Source organism: Struthio camelus, chromosome 4, assembly GCF_040807025.1.
Source record: "Struthio camelus isolate bStrCam1 chromosome 4, bStrCam1.hap1, whole genome shotgun sequence".
In the NCBI taxonomy this organism is placed as follows: domain Eukaryota; kingdom Metazoa; phylum Chordata; class Aves; order Struthioniformes; family Struthionidae; genus Struthio; species Struthio camelus.
In genome coordinates this window covers 11,638,903-11,655,522 of record NC_090945.1, presented here as the reverse complement: position 1 = coordinate 11,655,522, position 16,620 = coordinate 11,638,903, and the positions used below count along the sequence as shown (strand labels likewise).

The window sequence follows — 16,620 nt, the reverse complement described above, 5'->3', positions numbered from 1 at the left end:
GGCAAGATGGCGGCGCTCCTGGCGCGGCTGTGCCGGGGCGCCCGCGGCCTGCGCGCCGCCCGCCCGGCCCTCGCCGCTACCCCGCCGCCTCGCCCCCTCGCGCCGCCGGGCCCCCCGCGGCCGCTCAGCTTCTCGGCGGCGGAGCTGGTGCGCGCCGCGCCGGGCCCCGTGCGGCCTTACCTGCGCCTCATGCGGCTGCACCAGCCCGCCGGTGAGTGGGGCGGCGCGGCGCTGCGCGGAGCGGCCGTAGCCATGGCGACGGGGTCGCCACGGTGACGGGGGCCGCCGTCGCCATGGCGACGCCGCCGCGCGCCGTTAGGGGCTGCGCCGACCGTTGGGGCCGTTGCAAACCGTCCGAGGGGACGTAGGGCAGCGGGAGAGCTGGCGGGGGAAGCGCCCGTCATTTCCTCCAGCAAGTCTCCTTTCAGTGCTTAGCAGCTGTCGCTTTGGGCCTTGTTCTGAGGTCCCGTGTGAGTTATTTCTTCCCTAATCCCTTTCAACTTTTTTTTTTCCTTTTTTTTTCTTTTCTGTCAGGGACGTGGTTGTTATATTTGCCGTGCACCTGGAGTATAGGCCTGGCAGCGGAGCCGGGTTGCCTTCCAGACTGCTATATGCTATCCCTGTTTGGGGCTGGAGCAGTGCTGATGCGTGGAGCAGGCTGCACGATTAATGACATGTGGGATCAGGACTATGACAAAAAGGTAGAGAAACGTCTGTGGACTTGAAAAGACCTGTCAGGCTCGTAGTTTTTGATAAGGAAGAGAATTGCTGGTTATTTAATGAAACAAATCTTCTCTCATCTGCAGCACGATGAGTAATTTCGTGCGTCAAGCACCCGTAGTAATCCAGGCAAATCCATTTTTCCCCCAGTTCAAAAACTTTTCCGTGTTTTTGTTTCAGTGCAATTAATTTGTCTACGTTTTCTGTTAGAATGGTAAAAATTGTTTTATTTTTGTGTCACTCTATGTTGGCTGTAGTAAGTCTTCTAGAATAATTACCTCTCTGTGAACTAAATTATATGTTCTCAGCTACGTGTAGTACTTGAACAAAATAAATTTAGTTTTTCAGCGCTTTCCTCCACATCAGAGCAAAAATAAATAACCCCTTTGCTATGTTTTATAGCTACATGAGCTGACAGTGAGGTGGACTGAGAACTGGCTGAATGGCAGGATTCAGACGGTTGTGATCAGTGGTACAGTCTAGTTGGAGTCTGTAGCTAGCGGTGTCCCCTACAGGCCAGTCCTGGGTCCAGTCTTCATCATGACCTGGAGGAAGGGACAGAGCGCACCCTCAGCAAGTTTGCTGACGATACTAAACGGGGAGGAGCGGCTGACACACCAGAAGGCTGTGCTGCCCTTCAGAGGGACCTGGAGAGCTGGGCGGAGAGGAACCTCCTGAAGTTCAACAAAGGCCAGTGCAGGGTCCTGCACCTAGGCAGGAATAAACCCCCTGTACCAGTACAGGCTGGGGGTTGACCTGGTGGAAAGCAGCTCTGCAGAGAAGGACCTGGGTGTCCTGGCGGACGACAAGTCGACCGCGAGCCAGCAACGTGCCCGTGTGGCCAAGAAGGCCAATGGGATCCTGGGCTGCATTAGGCAGAGTGTTGCCAGCAGGTGGAGGGAGGTGATCCTGCCCCTCTCCTCAGCCCTGCTGAGGCCTCACCTGGAGTGCTGGGCCCAGTTCTGGGCTCCCCAGTACGAGAGAGACATGGCACCGTGGGAGAGAGTCCAGCGGAGGGCTACCAAGAGGATGAGCGGAAGGGAGCATGTCTCCTCTGAAGCAAGGCTGAGAGAGCTGGGCCTGTTCAGCCTGGAGAAGGGAAGACTGGGGGGGGGATCTGATCAGTGTGTACGAGTATGTGAAGGGAGGGTGTCAAGAGGACGGGGCCAGACTCTTCTCCGTGGTGCCCAGGGACAGGACAAGAGGCAACGGGCACAAACTGAACCACGGGCGGTTCCGTCTGAACCTGAGGAAAAACTTCTTTGCTGTGAGGGTGACAGAGCGCTGGCACAGGTTGCCCAGAGAGCCTGTGGAGTCTCCCTCCCTGGAGATATTCAAAATCCAGCTGGACATGATCCTGTGCAATGTGCTCTAGAAGACCCTGCTGGAGCAGGGAAGTTGGACTAGATGGTTTCCAGAGGTCCCTTCCAACCTCAGCCATTGTGCGATTCTGTGACTGCTAGTTACAGTCTACTCAAGAACTATTTATGTGTTTTTTGTAAACTTTCAGGAGCAGATTTTCCTTGAGTGTTCTTAATTTCTTCATGAAAATGACTGTTAAGAGTATCATGCTCAAGTAAGAACATATCTTCTATTTGTTGCAGTTTTCTTCTCTATTTTGCTCCCGAGAGGGAAGACAGACAAAATTGTCAAAGGCAGTCTCTAATGTCAGATTTTGAAATGTGCACAAGCGTAGGCCTGGAGAGTATCCTGGTGAATTGTCGTTATTTGCTTGTCCTATTTCCTGTTCCTGTATTTTTGCTCAGGTTTTGGGTATTGGCTGCTGTCAGGTGACAAGATAATGAGCCAGTCTTATCTGTGAAGTTGTTCTGGGAGCAGTTTTGTGTTAATGCTGTGGGAAATGAATGATTCAGTACAGTTTTGTGGTATCTTTGGATGGTTTAGGGCTCCATGTTTTTAAATAACTCCGTATGTCAAAATGATATCATAGAGTGGGGAGTGTGATTAGTAAGGTGGAATTTGCATTATAATGACTTCATTTATGAATAAATGTACAGGTTTTAAACAAATTTCTGCAGCAGCTCTTTCTTCACAAACTGCAAGCAGATATCTATAACTGGTGTGTTTAAAGCTGGGTAACAGGATGTTGGTTTGTGGTGGTGGTGGTGCCTTTATTTTTTGTTCTTTTTGTATTCCTGATGGCTTGAACAGTGTTACTTTTTTTTTTTTTAAACATCCCATGTTTGGTCCTGATGTGCAGCAGAATTGGTCACAAGTGTGTAAAGGCACGCATGTTTAAGTAACAACTTTTTGTATCGCTTAAACTGCGCAAACACTATTTGAAGTTTGATATAACTAAATTATGATACAGGGGAAAAACAAACTAAAAGAGCTTACACTTTCTTCTGATGTTTCTTTCCTCTTTTATCTGCCTTATATGTTTTTTCTGCTCCTGAGAGAGGTTCTAAACTCTTTTATGTCCTGATTAGGGTTAAATTAATTTTCTTGTTACTGCTGTTAGCAATGGCTGTGTGTGGCATTCTTAATATTTCAGTGATAGAGGGATGCTGAATCTTTAGGATCTGAAATCATCACCATAACCACCTTGACCACAGAAATATTGTTCTTCTAATGTTGGGGTAGTTAGCTCACAGCATTTAACTTTTTCAGTTTTACAGAATTTTTGTTCTGTTAATAATATTCAGATGCAAGATTTCTATATACTTGCAGTATATCTAATCTGCTTCATTGCACACAAATAGCATTTTATTTCTGCTTTAATTTTTGAAGGCAGCATCCTCCTAATTGTAAGTATTACCACTTAGAAATACTCTCATGTATGTGATGATACAGAGTTAATAATCTTGGAGGAACCCTGTCTCATTCATTTTGTGAGCTGTTTGTGCTTTGTTTTTTCACTTTCATGCCAGAGGCATGATACTTACTTTTAAGAGTTGTTTGAATTTGTTATGCCAGGTTTAGCATTAACATTAATTTTTTTCTTGTTTTAGGTTGCGAGGACGGCCAGTAGACCCCTAGCAGCTGGAGATATCTCTACTTTTCAATCCTTTGTTTTTCTTGGGGGACAGCTTAGCTTGGCTCTTTGTGTGCTTCTGTGTCTGAATTACTACAGGTGATTTATAAGTGATCTTTTATTCTTCAGAATTTCATTTCTAGATCAGTGTTAAGCACAGAGGTTTCCAACAGAAAAGGTTGGGGACAGGGGACAGAGAGAGGAGGTTATTAGTCCTTGTATTGTAGCTGAAAGTGAAATAATTAGTTCAGTGCTATGAACAACACTTGTGATGCTGCGCAATGTCTTGTGATCCTTAGACCAGCAAATAATAAACCTCTTAATACGTTTTACAGTATTGTTCTGGGAGCAGCCTCCTTGTCTCTTGTGATCACCTATCCTCTGATGAAGAGAATAACATACTGGCCACAGTTAGTTTTGGGTGAGTTTAAAATGTTTTTACTGTTTCTTCCTCAGATATAGTTTTTGGTTTATTCTAGAAATTAGAATTTGAATTTAAGCCATCTGATTTTATATAAATTAAAATAAAATAGCTTGCAAATAAAGTTGTGTTGTGCCAGAAGCTTCTTAAACAATTTATAAGACATCTAAGAATTGGAGTTTTTTTAGTTTTCCTGTTAATAAGCAGTTTCTCTTCTTGTAAGGTTGGGAGAGAGGAAGTACTTGTCATGTGAGAATTAGCTGTAGTTCTGAGGTTATCTTGAAACCTTTCTGAAACATGCCCTGCGTATCAGTGTTCAATGTCTATAATGACTACTGTAGAGAAACTGATGGCAGTGGTGTTTCCACTGCAGCCATAAGACATCTCTCAGTATCCTGCCTTTACGTTTCAGCTGCCTTCAGCTTTTCAATCAAAGTTATGATTTTCAGCCTTTATTTACCACAGTTGTCTGCTGTGTACTCTTCTGCAGCCAGTTATACTGACACGTAAGCATTTTAACTTTAGAAGCTGTTGTTTGAGTACGCTCAAGAGCAAATTTTTCCCTATGCTAATGAAATCAAATTTAAGCTGGGGAAAAAATGTGTAGCTATATATACTTCTCCATGTATGTCCAGTGTATTTAACGTCAAGTTACTTGTATTTGTTACCTGATTGAAAATACAAACGTAATTTAGATTTCTCCTGGCACCCTTTTAGCTCCTTTTTTTAACTCTCCTTCTGCTTTTAGGACTTACATTTAATTGGGGAGCCCTTCTTGGGTGGTCGGCCATCAAAGGGTCGTGTGAGTGGTCTGTGTGTTTACCTTTGTACTTAGCTGGAGTTATGTGGACGCTGGTATATGATACCATTTACGCGCATCAGGTAGAGTAACAGTAGGAACTTTTAGATAATTGTGTATGTTCACATGTTTAATTTACTAGTTTGGATTCAAACAGTACTAACCTGTTGCAATTCCTAACCGTGGAATGAGCTAAAATAGCAAAAAATAAAAAGTCTCTGGGACTCTCTTTCCCCTCTTTAAGCATTCAACCTAGTTTGCAAAGCATTTGGAGTGTAATGGGGTTTGTGTCCCTACGCATAAATGCACTGTGTAAATAACATTGGTGCTGCTGTTAGCTATTGGGTGACAAAACGGCGCTGTCTATCAATGTTTTAATTTAGGGATCTACAGATAGGCTTAAATTGGCTTCCTAAATAAGCATTTGTAGTGTTAGCGAGGCCCATTTTTTTCCCCTTATGTAATAACACTTGGATTCTGGGTTTTTTGCTAATTCATTCTTTCGTTTTAGGATAAGAGGGATGACGTCCTTATTGGTGTGAAGTCAACAGCGTTACAGTTCAATGAAGATACAAAGCAGTGGCTCAGTGGCTTCAGTGTTGCAATGCTCTTGGGCTTGTGCATGGCAGGAATGAACTGTAACCAGACTTTCCCTTATTACTCCGCTGTGGCTGCCGTAGGTGCTCACTTAGCGCACCAGGTTTGATTGATTTATTTATACTTTTTCTATGTGGAAGTTCTTGATAAGAAATTGGAGTGCTTTTCAACCCCTATCAGTTTGCAAACTAGCTGAAAATTTTCCTGTAAATTCCTATAAAGAGATTGTAAGTCTTCTAACTGTAAGCTTGCTTCTCTTTAGTAGCTTTTGCAGAGCTTGCTTTTGAAGAGACTCCAGTGATCCGCAGACTGTAGAGAACTGCTCTTCAGTCTGTTCCTATTCCAAAGAACTCAGGCTGTAATCCCAGGGGAAGAGTTCTCTTCTCACTTCCAGTAACAGCAATAGCTAGATCCTCTTCAATATGAAATAGGATTTTGCAATCTTTACTGTTCTGATATAGTTCTCACTGTATCTTAGGTATATGATTTAAGACTGCAGTTGCACTCTATTGTGATTGTTCACTTAATTTAAAAGCCTACATGGTCTGCTGTATCAACGACACCTGCAGATTTTTTCTACAACATGCTGTACCATAGCTGTATAAAAATGAGTATTGTATGCTGTCTTCCAGAGATGTTAGTTGTACATCTAAACGATTTTTCTGTACTGTGCCCTAGTGGTCCAGTAAATTTCCTTTGACTTTTTCTCTACCGCCCGTAGCAGATGCTAATATTACAATTTTACAATAGTTGATAGTTCTAGTTCACTGTTCTTTTTGTACCTGAGGACAATCTAGTTCATCTTGTATTTATATTAGTTTAGACATTCTAATGAATAACAGTAAAACTTGGTCCAAAAAGGAAGCAGATAGGATCTTTTTACTCTGTTCTTTTTGAATCATAATGACTTTTTAAATTATTAGTGACTGTCTGGTCTAGTATTGAAGGGACAAGCTAGTCTGTAGAAAGTTAATTGTTGGTCTTAATAGGTGAGTGATAATGAAGGGGTCTGTGCATTGCAAATAGTAAAACTATCAGCAGTCTGAGAAGCTAAGTATATGACGAACATGCAACTTGGCATGAAAGGGGCAGCTAATCCCTATGTTAAAGCACATTAGACTTAAGTAGCCCTTTAATGGGGAAGCTCGTGTGGCTCATAGATATTATACATACCTGTGGGTAAGAGAATTCTTGTGATAATGCAGTTTGGTACTTCTAGCCACTGCTCTTCATGGGCATTGTGCTTGGGAATCTTTCAAAAAATACCACATTCCATTGTGTAATCATTCAAAGTTTGAGTCGTCAGAGTGGCTGTAACCCGTAGCGTTGACACAAATGCAGACTACTTTACTGCAACAGGATTTTTATACGCAAGGATGCAGACCTGCTGGATGTAAGTGGAGAAGAGTGTACAACAACCCTCTAGATTATCGAAGTCATAAGAAGAACATTGTTCTATGTACCAAGGAGTGTCTTCTTCTTGAGTGATCATTTTAATATTAGTTCTACGTAAGCAATTTCATGCTTATTTCTTTGTTCAACATTTTTGCAAATGCAATCTAACTGATTTTAAAAAGCTCAGTAAGCTACAATAAGGGTTAGCTTTTTCTTAATTCCTTGACTTTCTGCCTGAATCATTGTCTAAGTGGAAATAGAGGAATTCCGGTCACAGAATCACAGAATGGCCGAGGTTGGAAGGGACCTCTGGAAACCATCTAGTCCAACTTCCCTGCTCCAGCAGGGTCTTCTAGAGCACATTGCACAGGATCATGTCCAGCTGGATTTTGAATATCTCCAGGGAGGGAGACTCCACAGGCTCTCTGGGCAACCTGTGCCAGCGCTCTGTCACCCTCACAGCAAAGAAGTTTTTCCTCAGGTTCAGACGGAACCGCCCGTGGTTCAGTTTGTGCCCGTTGCCTCTTGTCCTGTCCCTGGGCACCACGGAGAAGAGTCTGGCCCCGTCCTCTTGACACCCTCCCTTCACATACTCGTACACACTGATCAGATCCCCCCCCCAGTCTTCCCTTCTCCAGGCTGAACAGGCCCAGCTCTCTCAGCCTTGCTTCAGAGGAGACATGCTCCCTTCCGCTCATCCTCTTGGTAGCCCTCCGCTGGACTCTCTCCCATGGTGCCACGTCTCTCTCGTACTGGGGAGCCCAGAACTGGGCCCAGCACTCCAGGTGAGGCCTCAGCAGGGCTGAGGAGAGGGGCAGGATCACCTCCCTCCACCTGCTGGCAACACTCTGCCTAATGCAGCCCAGGATCCCATTGGCCTTCTTGGCCACACGGGCACGTTGCTGGCTCGCGGTCGACTTGTCGTCCGCCAGGACACCCAGGTCCTTCTCTGCAGAGCTGCTTTCCACCAGGTCAACCCCCAGCCTGTACTGGTACAGGGGGTTTATTCCTGCCTAGGTGCAGGACCCTGCACTGGCCTTTGTTGAACTTCAGGAGGTTCCTCTCCGCCCAGCTCTCCAGCCTGTCCAGGTCCCTCTGAAGGGCAGCACAGCCTTCTGGTGTGTCAGCCGCTCCTCCCCGTTTAGTATCGTCAGCAAACTTGCTGAGGGTGCGCTCTGTCCCTTCCTCCAGGTCATGATGAAGACTGGACCCAGTACTGGCCTGTGGGGGACACCGCTAGCTACAGACTCCAACTAGCCTCTGTGCCATGTCATAGACATGTCAAATTTCTATCCCATTAAAGAAGTTTACCAATAGAAAAATAATATCTGTATTTGTTTTGCATTTCTAAAGGTGTATCTCATGACTTGGTTGCTGTTCAATTTTATTTCTCAGTTCAGTGTTTTACATTTGTGTCTTTTAAATCTGTGCCTGAGGGGCTTGCAGCTTTTTTTAAGGTTATGGATAACACCATATTTTAGAACCTCATGGACAGTGTATCATGTTCATTGATCAGAATCCAGCCCTGTCATCTCTCCACAACCTCAGAAACCACAAATGGCAGAGGAATGGGTTTATTAGGGAAGGACTAACTTTCATCTCTTTTAGTTGAGTGCACTCTGTTTTGACTTTTTCAGTGGGTGAACTGCAAAGTTTTGGGTGTGGTTGTGTATTTTATTTAGTGGGAGCTGTACTACTAATACTTTCATCTGTTTTGTTTAACATTTCCTCTTTTCACTCATCTTAAAAAACTTTTGCGGTACCACTTCCAGTAGTATTTTTCAGTAACCTTGCTCTTGCTGTGCCATGTTTTTTTCATCTCTTGTGATTCACAGCAGACATCTCCTGAGCTGGGTAAGCCTTATTTCTAGCTGTTGTTGCAGGTGTCCTGGTTCCTCTTCGCAAGAGAATTGTATAGATGCACTTAAGAGCAACTGGATTAAACCAGCCCTGTGCGACAGGACAGCTTCCTGTGCATTACACTTAACTGGGTTCACTGCATTCTCTCCATTGCCATGTTTCTACTGGCATATAGGCTAACATTTTATAGTAAAATTCCAAATGGTACAGGGAGGTACCATTTCTTTTAAGTTCCCATTGAAGAATTAGGTGCCTCTCTGTTGAGGAAAAATCTCAAAGACTTGTTTGCACGCCTAGATATTTTTGCGTTTTTAAAAGCCAGGCCAGACATTTAAATATTTAGGCTCTTTATAATGCGCTTCACTGAGAAGGTCCAGGAATCATGTCTGTATGCGACACTTCACTTTTCTGCTATATGCTCTAATTGAATAAATCTATCAAGTAAATGCAGAAAGCAGTTGTGCAACAAAAACCAGTGTAAGCACATAGTGTTCCTGTTTATTGTGGAGCTAAGGGTAGACTTAAGAATTTGAGATTCAGTTTTTCAAGGTGCAGACTTTTTTTTTTTTGAGAAATGTCTAATATTTATGATTGCAGAATAATAATGATGGAATGTTATACTGTACTTTAACAGATTTACACTTTGGATATAGACAAACCTGAAGACTGTTGGAAGAAGTTTACTTCGAATCGTACAGTAGGAGTTCTGCTCTTCGTAGGGATTATGCTTGGAAATCTTTGGAAAAGAAAAGACTCAAAAAAGGAGGAAGCGCCTCTAGAAAACAGGTAGCTGAAACTACTATGAGTACTGATATTTTAATCTGGTTAAAATAAAGATACTGTAAGAGTAAAAAAACTTAGAACTATTTCTGATTTATTCTATTTATTTATAATAGCTGATTAAATTTTCCTTATTTCTAAAAACATGCAAGTGAGATGAACCAACAAGTAAAGCTGCTGAACTTTGTTTATGGTGATATTGAATGTTTAAATATTAATTCTGTGTAGTACAAATAAACTTCTGTAAAATTCTCAGGACTGTGAGCCCCAACGTTTTCTACATAACACAACAGATATCTCTTGGTGACAGTACATGGGAAATGCAAAGTGATTTCAGGATGTAAATAAACTCTGGTTGTAAAGGTGTGGTGTTCTGATTTATTGCATGAATAATTTGCGGTTTCAGTTGGAGCTTGCTGTGTGGAGTAACTTCCATAACTGTTTTTATCCTGAGATGTCCAGAAGCTGTCAGGACTCTGTGTGTGTGTGTGTGTTTTTTGTGTGCGTATGTGGTCCAAAATAATAATAAGTCAATAGAAAAGTACTTTAAAATTATCTTTTTGGTTTTACGCTGGTTGCTGGCAGCAATTCTGTCGTGTAAGAGCAACAGACTTCTGCAAAGTTGCCTGCACAGAGTGAGCTGAGCTAGTCTATCAAGAACGGTTCGAACATGGGACTACTGACTTTAAAAAATAGAAAAGCCCAGAAATATTGCAAAGTGTGCATGGCTGGTAATTGACTGAAAGCTACCAATTCGTCCTGCAAAGTGACCATCATTTTTTATGCTAATCTTTTTTGCCTTACGTTTGTTATGTTTATTTGTGATCTTACAGGAAGAACATGTTTATAGGAGTATGCCTATCAATGAAAAAATAGGAGCTGCAGGCTAACGATGACATGGCTCCAAAGTGTTCTGTATTTTTAACTTTTTAAGCTCTATCGGTTATGTAATTTGCATGGTAGTTAAGCTTTTCATGGACTCGTGATGTTAAAGAGTTTGCACTGTACAGTCTGGAATTAGCTTCTATGCAAGAAGCAACAGACACGCTTATTCTGTGAGAATGAGAGTGGAGTTTACTTCAACCTAGTCATGGTGGACAATGCACGTGCAGTTTTCTCCAGAGAAAGTTGTACAGATGCCTGCATTTGGAGCTGCAGTTTGATGATACCGAGCATTTGGTAGCTAAAGTCATTATGGCATTCAAATGGTCTTTCCTCATTTCTGTTCTGCTCCTTTAGTGGTGGGTACAACTGTTGGTGCAGGTGCGCTAAAAATCAAACTAGGGAACTGATCTAGCTTTAAATAAGACTGTCATATTTTAGGGTTATTTAAGGGGTATTTCTGGGAGACATGTCAGTCCAAAGTGTATACTCGAGGTTTGTTAACTTTCATTTTTACTTAGTGATGACAACAGTTCAAGAGTTTCCTGTTATAGCAACAGGAGATAGCTTTATAACAAGTAAACAGTTCTGGTTACAGAAAATCCTTCTTGGGGCAGGGCTTGAGTCTGGTATTTTTTGTATGCTTCTTCCTTGTAAATTGTACTTTGTTAAGTTTTCTTTTATTTTTTTCCTTTTGTGTTCTCTTACTGTTCCAAAAAATGATGTCAAAGATCTTTTGAGCAAATCATATACAAAAGGATTTTTCAGCCTGATTTCATATACAATGAAAGTACTTGAAGATGTTAGGAAGCATAACTTTTTTAGGGCCTTCTAGGTCCCTAGGCAGAAATTACTCTAACACTTGATTTATAACTTTTCAGTGGATAAAATATTAAGATGAAGAAAAACACTTTAAATATGAAGAGTAATAAGTTTCTGAATAATTATGTGACAAAGATACATTTATTTGAGGGAGAATTGGACATATCCAGTTCTGTGTTGAACCTAGGATATTAGGCATTTACTAGTAACCAAAAAAAGAGTCTGGTGATATAATTAGCGTGCTTCAGTTCCTTACTTCTTATACATTGCCTTAGGGAGGTAGTGACAAGTTAGTTTTATCCATTTTGGACATATTAAAGTGTCTTTAACTAACTGATGATTTGAGAAAAGCTCATGTTTTGTAGTGGCTTTGAAACTTCTAGTGTCCTTTCTCCAGTGACAGCTTGTCATAATCAAGTGTTTAGTTTAAATGAATTTTTTTGGTATAGCAAAATAGAATAAAAATGCAAATTTCAAAGCCGTCCTGCCCTAAGCTTTAAAATTGTTGCATATTTTCTCTGGTGGTTTCCCAGAAACAACTCTAAATGCAATTGGTTACGAAGATAGCCCCCAGCTGTATTGTAGGTTCATTGTATAGAAACTGAAAGAAGATTTATGTTCTAGGCTATCCTATTGACGGTGTTAATTCCAAATCATTTTATGGTTAATATACACAAATAAGACATAATTTCATAAGTGCAAGAAATACAAAGGCTGAATCATTTTCTGCTAGAAGGCTGTTTGTATTTGCATGCAGATACACGTGCGTATCTCCTCTCCCTCCATTCTGCTCCCAAGTTATTCTGTTCTGAGTCTTCAAGAATCAAACACACACTCAGTTGTATTTAAAGAAAGTCTGATATAAAATTATTAAATACCAGTTTCGTTATTAGCTCTTGTGGTTTTGCACAAATAAGCAGTGTTCTTTGGAAGTATTTCCTGTAATGTTGGGGGTGTTGCTTTTCTCCTCCCCTCTCTTTTCTAATTGTTCCTTTGCAGGGAGTCAAAATAACTGGTGCTTCTAAAGGCAGCAGAAAGGTTGAAGCCTTACAAAGGAGAAATTTCAGCATTGGCCATTGCTCACTGAAACCGAAATTGCCGTAAGCACGTAACCAGCACAAATGTTTGCCTTACATGCTACATGGTATTTCATTGAAAGATGTGTCAAAAGTAGCACCGACTCTGTTCAGCGGGAGCTCTGTACCTACACTAGCTCCCACAGAACCAGCAACAGTGAATACAAGACCAGAAAATGTGAGGGGTTGCCAAGCTATTGGCAGCAATTTGTAGCTGGCCTAGAGTTTTGACTCAAATGCCTCGTTGTGGCAGTTGTGATGAGGTGTTTCAAACTCATCTCTAAGGGAGGAAGGGAAACATGATGGGATCATCAAAGGTACCTGGGTTTTGCCATTTTTCTATTTCTTTAGCGAAAGAAGAGATTTTCAGACAAAGGAAGCCAGAGATTCCCTTCTTCTGTTTCAGGAAGGTACATGTTGCATGCACTTAGCTCTGCAACTGTCTAGTGGAAACAAAATTGGCAAGAGGGCAGGTGAGAGCCAGTGTTGTTGGGAGGATAGCAGTCTGGCGGGAGGGGGTTTATCAGCTCGCTAGGTGAGCCTTAGGGCTGACCATTAAGATTATGACCTGGGAACAAAAGGAGGATACTAGTGACATTTCCTAATGACTCAAAACCAGAAAGTTATGTCAAAATGTAGAAAGATCAGAATATCTTCTGGGATGGCCTGCATTGTTTGTGAGGGCTAGAGTACCAAAAAGCAGCCTGAAAATTAAAGTAATAGCTCATCAAGACTAACACAGATTTGTGGTTAGCCAGTATTAAAGGAAGACACACAAAGGATAGCTGTTGGGATGAAGGACTGATAAGGTAACTAGAAGTGAGAGAATGTATTTTATGAAAGGCCTTTTTCATTTTGGCAGAAACCGGGAAAGGGCTAGTAATTTGTTGCTGGTTTTCCCCCAGATTTTGCTGTGCTATTGACCACTTTTTCAGAAATTATCAAAAATAATACTTCAGAGAAATGTTAGGGAAAGACTGAGTTTGTTATGTACTCCCTAATGTTTTTTCTGGCGATACCTGCATTTCTTTTCTTGCGTTTCTTGGGTCTTATTTCAGCAGTTGTTTGAAGGGCCTTAAAAATTGATTTGCTTCATCTTGCATAAATGCTGTCTTCTTTCCCTTTAGTGCTTATTCTCCTGGATGCATGATGTCACTGAAAACAGTAATACAGAAAGTGAAAGACTTGACAAATCACTGAAAACAGGTATCATGGTGACCGTAACCTTCCGAGAGAGAGAAGCTGAGAGGTCTCTTTTTTTCCTCTTTCTTGGGAAGAAGATCCAGGCCAGAAAGCCAAGGGTTGTGTAAGTGCAGGTTGCCCGTCAGGTTGGTTGGCCTAGTGTCACTCTTGTTGCGGTAAAGGACATGCTGAAAGCCTTGTGATAATGTGATGAAGTGCATGCTTCCTCCATCAGGTGCCAGTAGATAAAGACCCAGTCTCTCACCGGTTAATATTTTTCCAGTGAATGGAGGGTTCCCTCCTCATGGGTGTTCATCTGGTGAGGGTGCTCTGCATAGCTGCTGTCAATGAGTCTGGCACCCAATAGCCTGTTTTTTCTCATAGGTTGAATAGGATTGGGAGGACTTGCGCTATCTTCCTGTGTCTGTCAGGAGATCTGTGAGCTGCTGGGCTGTTGCTGTTTGTGCGTGCTTTCAGTGGTAGTTTGAGATCCTGGGAAATCTTTAAAAGGAATCCATGCGACCAAGTAGTTATAAAGCCAGTAGGTATAAAGCCGAGTAGGTATAAAGCCAGTAAATCTTGTATCTGCTGTCTTAAGGCCTTGTTCAAGAAATACATAATGTGGAGGCTACTCCCAATGTTACCTTGAAGAATTTGAGCTGTCCAAAGCTGATTTACTTCAAGGTAAGTCAGAAGGTACTTCAGAAAATTGAAGGTTGAGCACACAGGAGCTAACTTAAGAAACAATCAGGGCAAATGTTGTTGGCGATGGATGTTCCGGGCCGACTGAGAGAGGATTGCAATCTTCCTGCCACTTACACTTTTATGCAAAGTCGGGATGAAGCTTGGAAGTGCTACATGGATAAAGTCAGACAGAAGAAATCCAGCTGTACACATGAGGCATCTTGCTCATGCACAGAGGAAACCACACTGATGCGAAAATGAAGTTCCCCTCTGAAAAGGACTTGTGGTGATGTACATGTAGCAGGTACTAAGTCTTACAGCTTCTCCTTCTTACAAATTCTTTCTCTCTTCCAGTTCATCTTCCAGTTCAGGTATCTCTTACTTTTCTTCTCTATATGAGCCCTTGTCACTGTGTTAGAGAAGGAAATTGTAACTGATTTAGCTTCAGCACTATTAGAGAAGGAAATTGTGGCTGATTTAGCTTCAGCTTAGCGTAAGTCTGACTCTTGCTTAGCGCTAAGTGTCTAAAGTAGGTGAAGCCTGCAGGCCTCAAGGCCGAACTGTCAATAAACTCGAGAAACATTGCTGGCAAAGTAACTGCAAACCCGGTTAAAGCCAGCTAATGAGGACATGAAACCAGCTAATGAGGATACAGAACAGGATGCGGAAGACAAATGGGGTGCGCTTGGGCTGTGGCTGACCTTCAAGGAGATGGCAAACAGCCTGGGATGTAGGCCAGGACCTGTCAGAAGGAGAGAGACCATCCACTCAGTAAAAAAGACGGGAGGACACCTTCACTGGCAGGCAGGGAAACGAGACTGTAAAGGGTATAATTACCCCAGCATTTCTTTGTTTGAGGTCCCTCCCTGGAGGCACCCAGCTTGAGCTGTTACTGTGCTGTACTACCAATTAAATAAATAAATAATTTTGCTGCTATACATGCGTGAGACTCTGCTCCTCGGAAAGCGAGGGTCAAACTGTTCCACAACACACTGTAAACCTGCCAGTCATTTTTCAGGTTTGTCTATTAATGCAGTGTTTTATTTAGTCAAATAACCTCTGATATGTGGTCATGGTGCTTTTTTTTTCCTAAATAAAATACAAAGTACTATGTAGCAATAAGAAAGTTAAGCAGTAAGTCAGTTAAGTAAATTGTTTTTAATCAACAATAGTAGAACCTAGTCTACTAATGTAAGTAATATATTTAAAAGTAATTGTGACTTTGTAAATTCTCTTGCAAAGTATCTTGCACGGGTAATTATGCCAATGCTTTGGTTAACATTGGGTTAACTTAGCGTTTCTGACACTTTGCTGGAAAGAGGGTTAGAAGTAATACAAAGCTAATACAGGAAGTAGAACCCAAATGTCATTTTCCGTCTGATTAGTGAGCGGAACTGCCTTGCTCTGCCATTTGTGTGATGGCTAGATCTCTGCAAGAGGGGTAAGGAACTTAGAGCCATGGGCAAGGGAGAGAACAACCCTCTTTTTGTATCAACTGCAGTTACATCAAATTATCCGAGATAAGAAGCCAACCCTTAGAAGTATTTCTAAGAGCTGTCAAAATGTCTCCTAACATCTGCTCGGCTCCTTTCTCCTTGGGCTTTTATAGTTGTGGGAGTTTTCCTTCTGCCTAAAAACTTCCAAGTTCTGAGAAAAAAGGCAAGTTGCAGAGAGAGGTTGTCTTTTATTAACGCAGCTGGAAAAAAACAGTCGAACTTTCAAGGCACAGGAGCCCTTATTCTGGTCTTCCAGGGTATCTGTAACACTTCACAATTTTACGCTGCAGGGACATTTCTTAACATGCCTTAGCATGCCTTAACACCTTCTTAACATGCCTTAGCATGCCTTAGCAAAAAGGCATTATAGTTTTTGTTTCATTAACACTATTCCTTTCTTCCTAGCTATTGCGATTTTGTACTATTCGTTATTGCCTTGCTTTAGATAGTAGGCTTGTATTTTGCAGCTTACTTTACGTTTTCCAGCGGGGCCACTTTTTATAGCCAGAAAAACCTCATGTGAAACAAACTGTTTGCCAACGATTCCTGGAGTCCAGGTCAGGAGCTTTGATGGACCCTGGCCAGAAGGCCAGGTTGGTGAGACACAAGGAGATGGGGATTCCTAACAGCTATTTAGTGAAGATGACGCTCTTTCTGCGTGTTTCAAGAGTTTGTGTTTTGATTTTATTGCCAAGATTTTTTTTTCATCCAACTTAGATGCCTGGCTGAGAAAATCAGACGAGTTACTTGTTGGTAGTGGCATTATCTCAGGGTCATGATGAGAAGTTAAGTTATGTTTTCATGCATCAGAACTGCTGCTAGAAGTGGGCTATTCTTTCATGGAAGCAAAGCATTTAAATGACCTGGTTGTTCATATCAACTGAGTTCCAGGATCATCAATGGCACTGCAG

At 42.1% G+C, this 16,620-nt stretch overlaps 1 protein-coding gene across 3 annotated transcripts; it reads left to right on the top strand.

Moving 5' to 3' along the window:
* Window positions 1-6: 6 nt before the first annotated feature.
* On the top strand, window positions 7-15,149 carry COQ2 (coenzyme Q2, polyprenyltransferase). Of its 3 annotated transcripts, XR_011140807.1 has the most exons (10): window positions 7-211; window positions 535-701; window positions 3,693-3,814; window positions 4,051-4,136; window positions 4,885-5,018; window positions 5,447-5,635; window positions 9,422-9,573; window positions 12,271-12,371; window positions 13,475-13,653; window positions 14,128-15,149. XR_011140807.1 is itself a non-coding variant. In XM_068941483.1 (8 exons), the coding sequence occupies exons 1-8, from the start codon at window positions 7-9 to the stop codon at window positions 13,545-13,547; spliced, it is 1,128 nt and encodes a 375-aa protein (XP_068797584.1). In that variant the 3' UTR covers window positions 13,548-15,149. The 3 variants fall into 3 exon arrangements, 1 of the variants encoding a protein (XP_068797584.1); XR_011140806.1 differs by lacking the exon at window positions 12,271-12,371; XM_068941483.1 differs by lacking the exon at window positions 12,271-12,371 and having other exon boundaries at window positions 13,475-15,149.
* The last annotated feature ends 1,471 nt before the right edge of the window (window positions 15,150-16,620 follow it).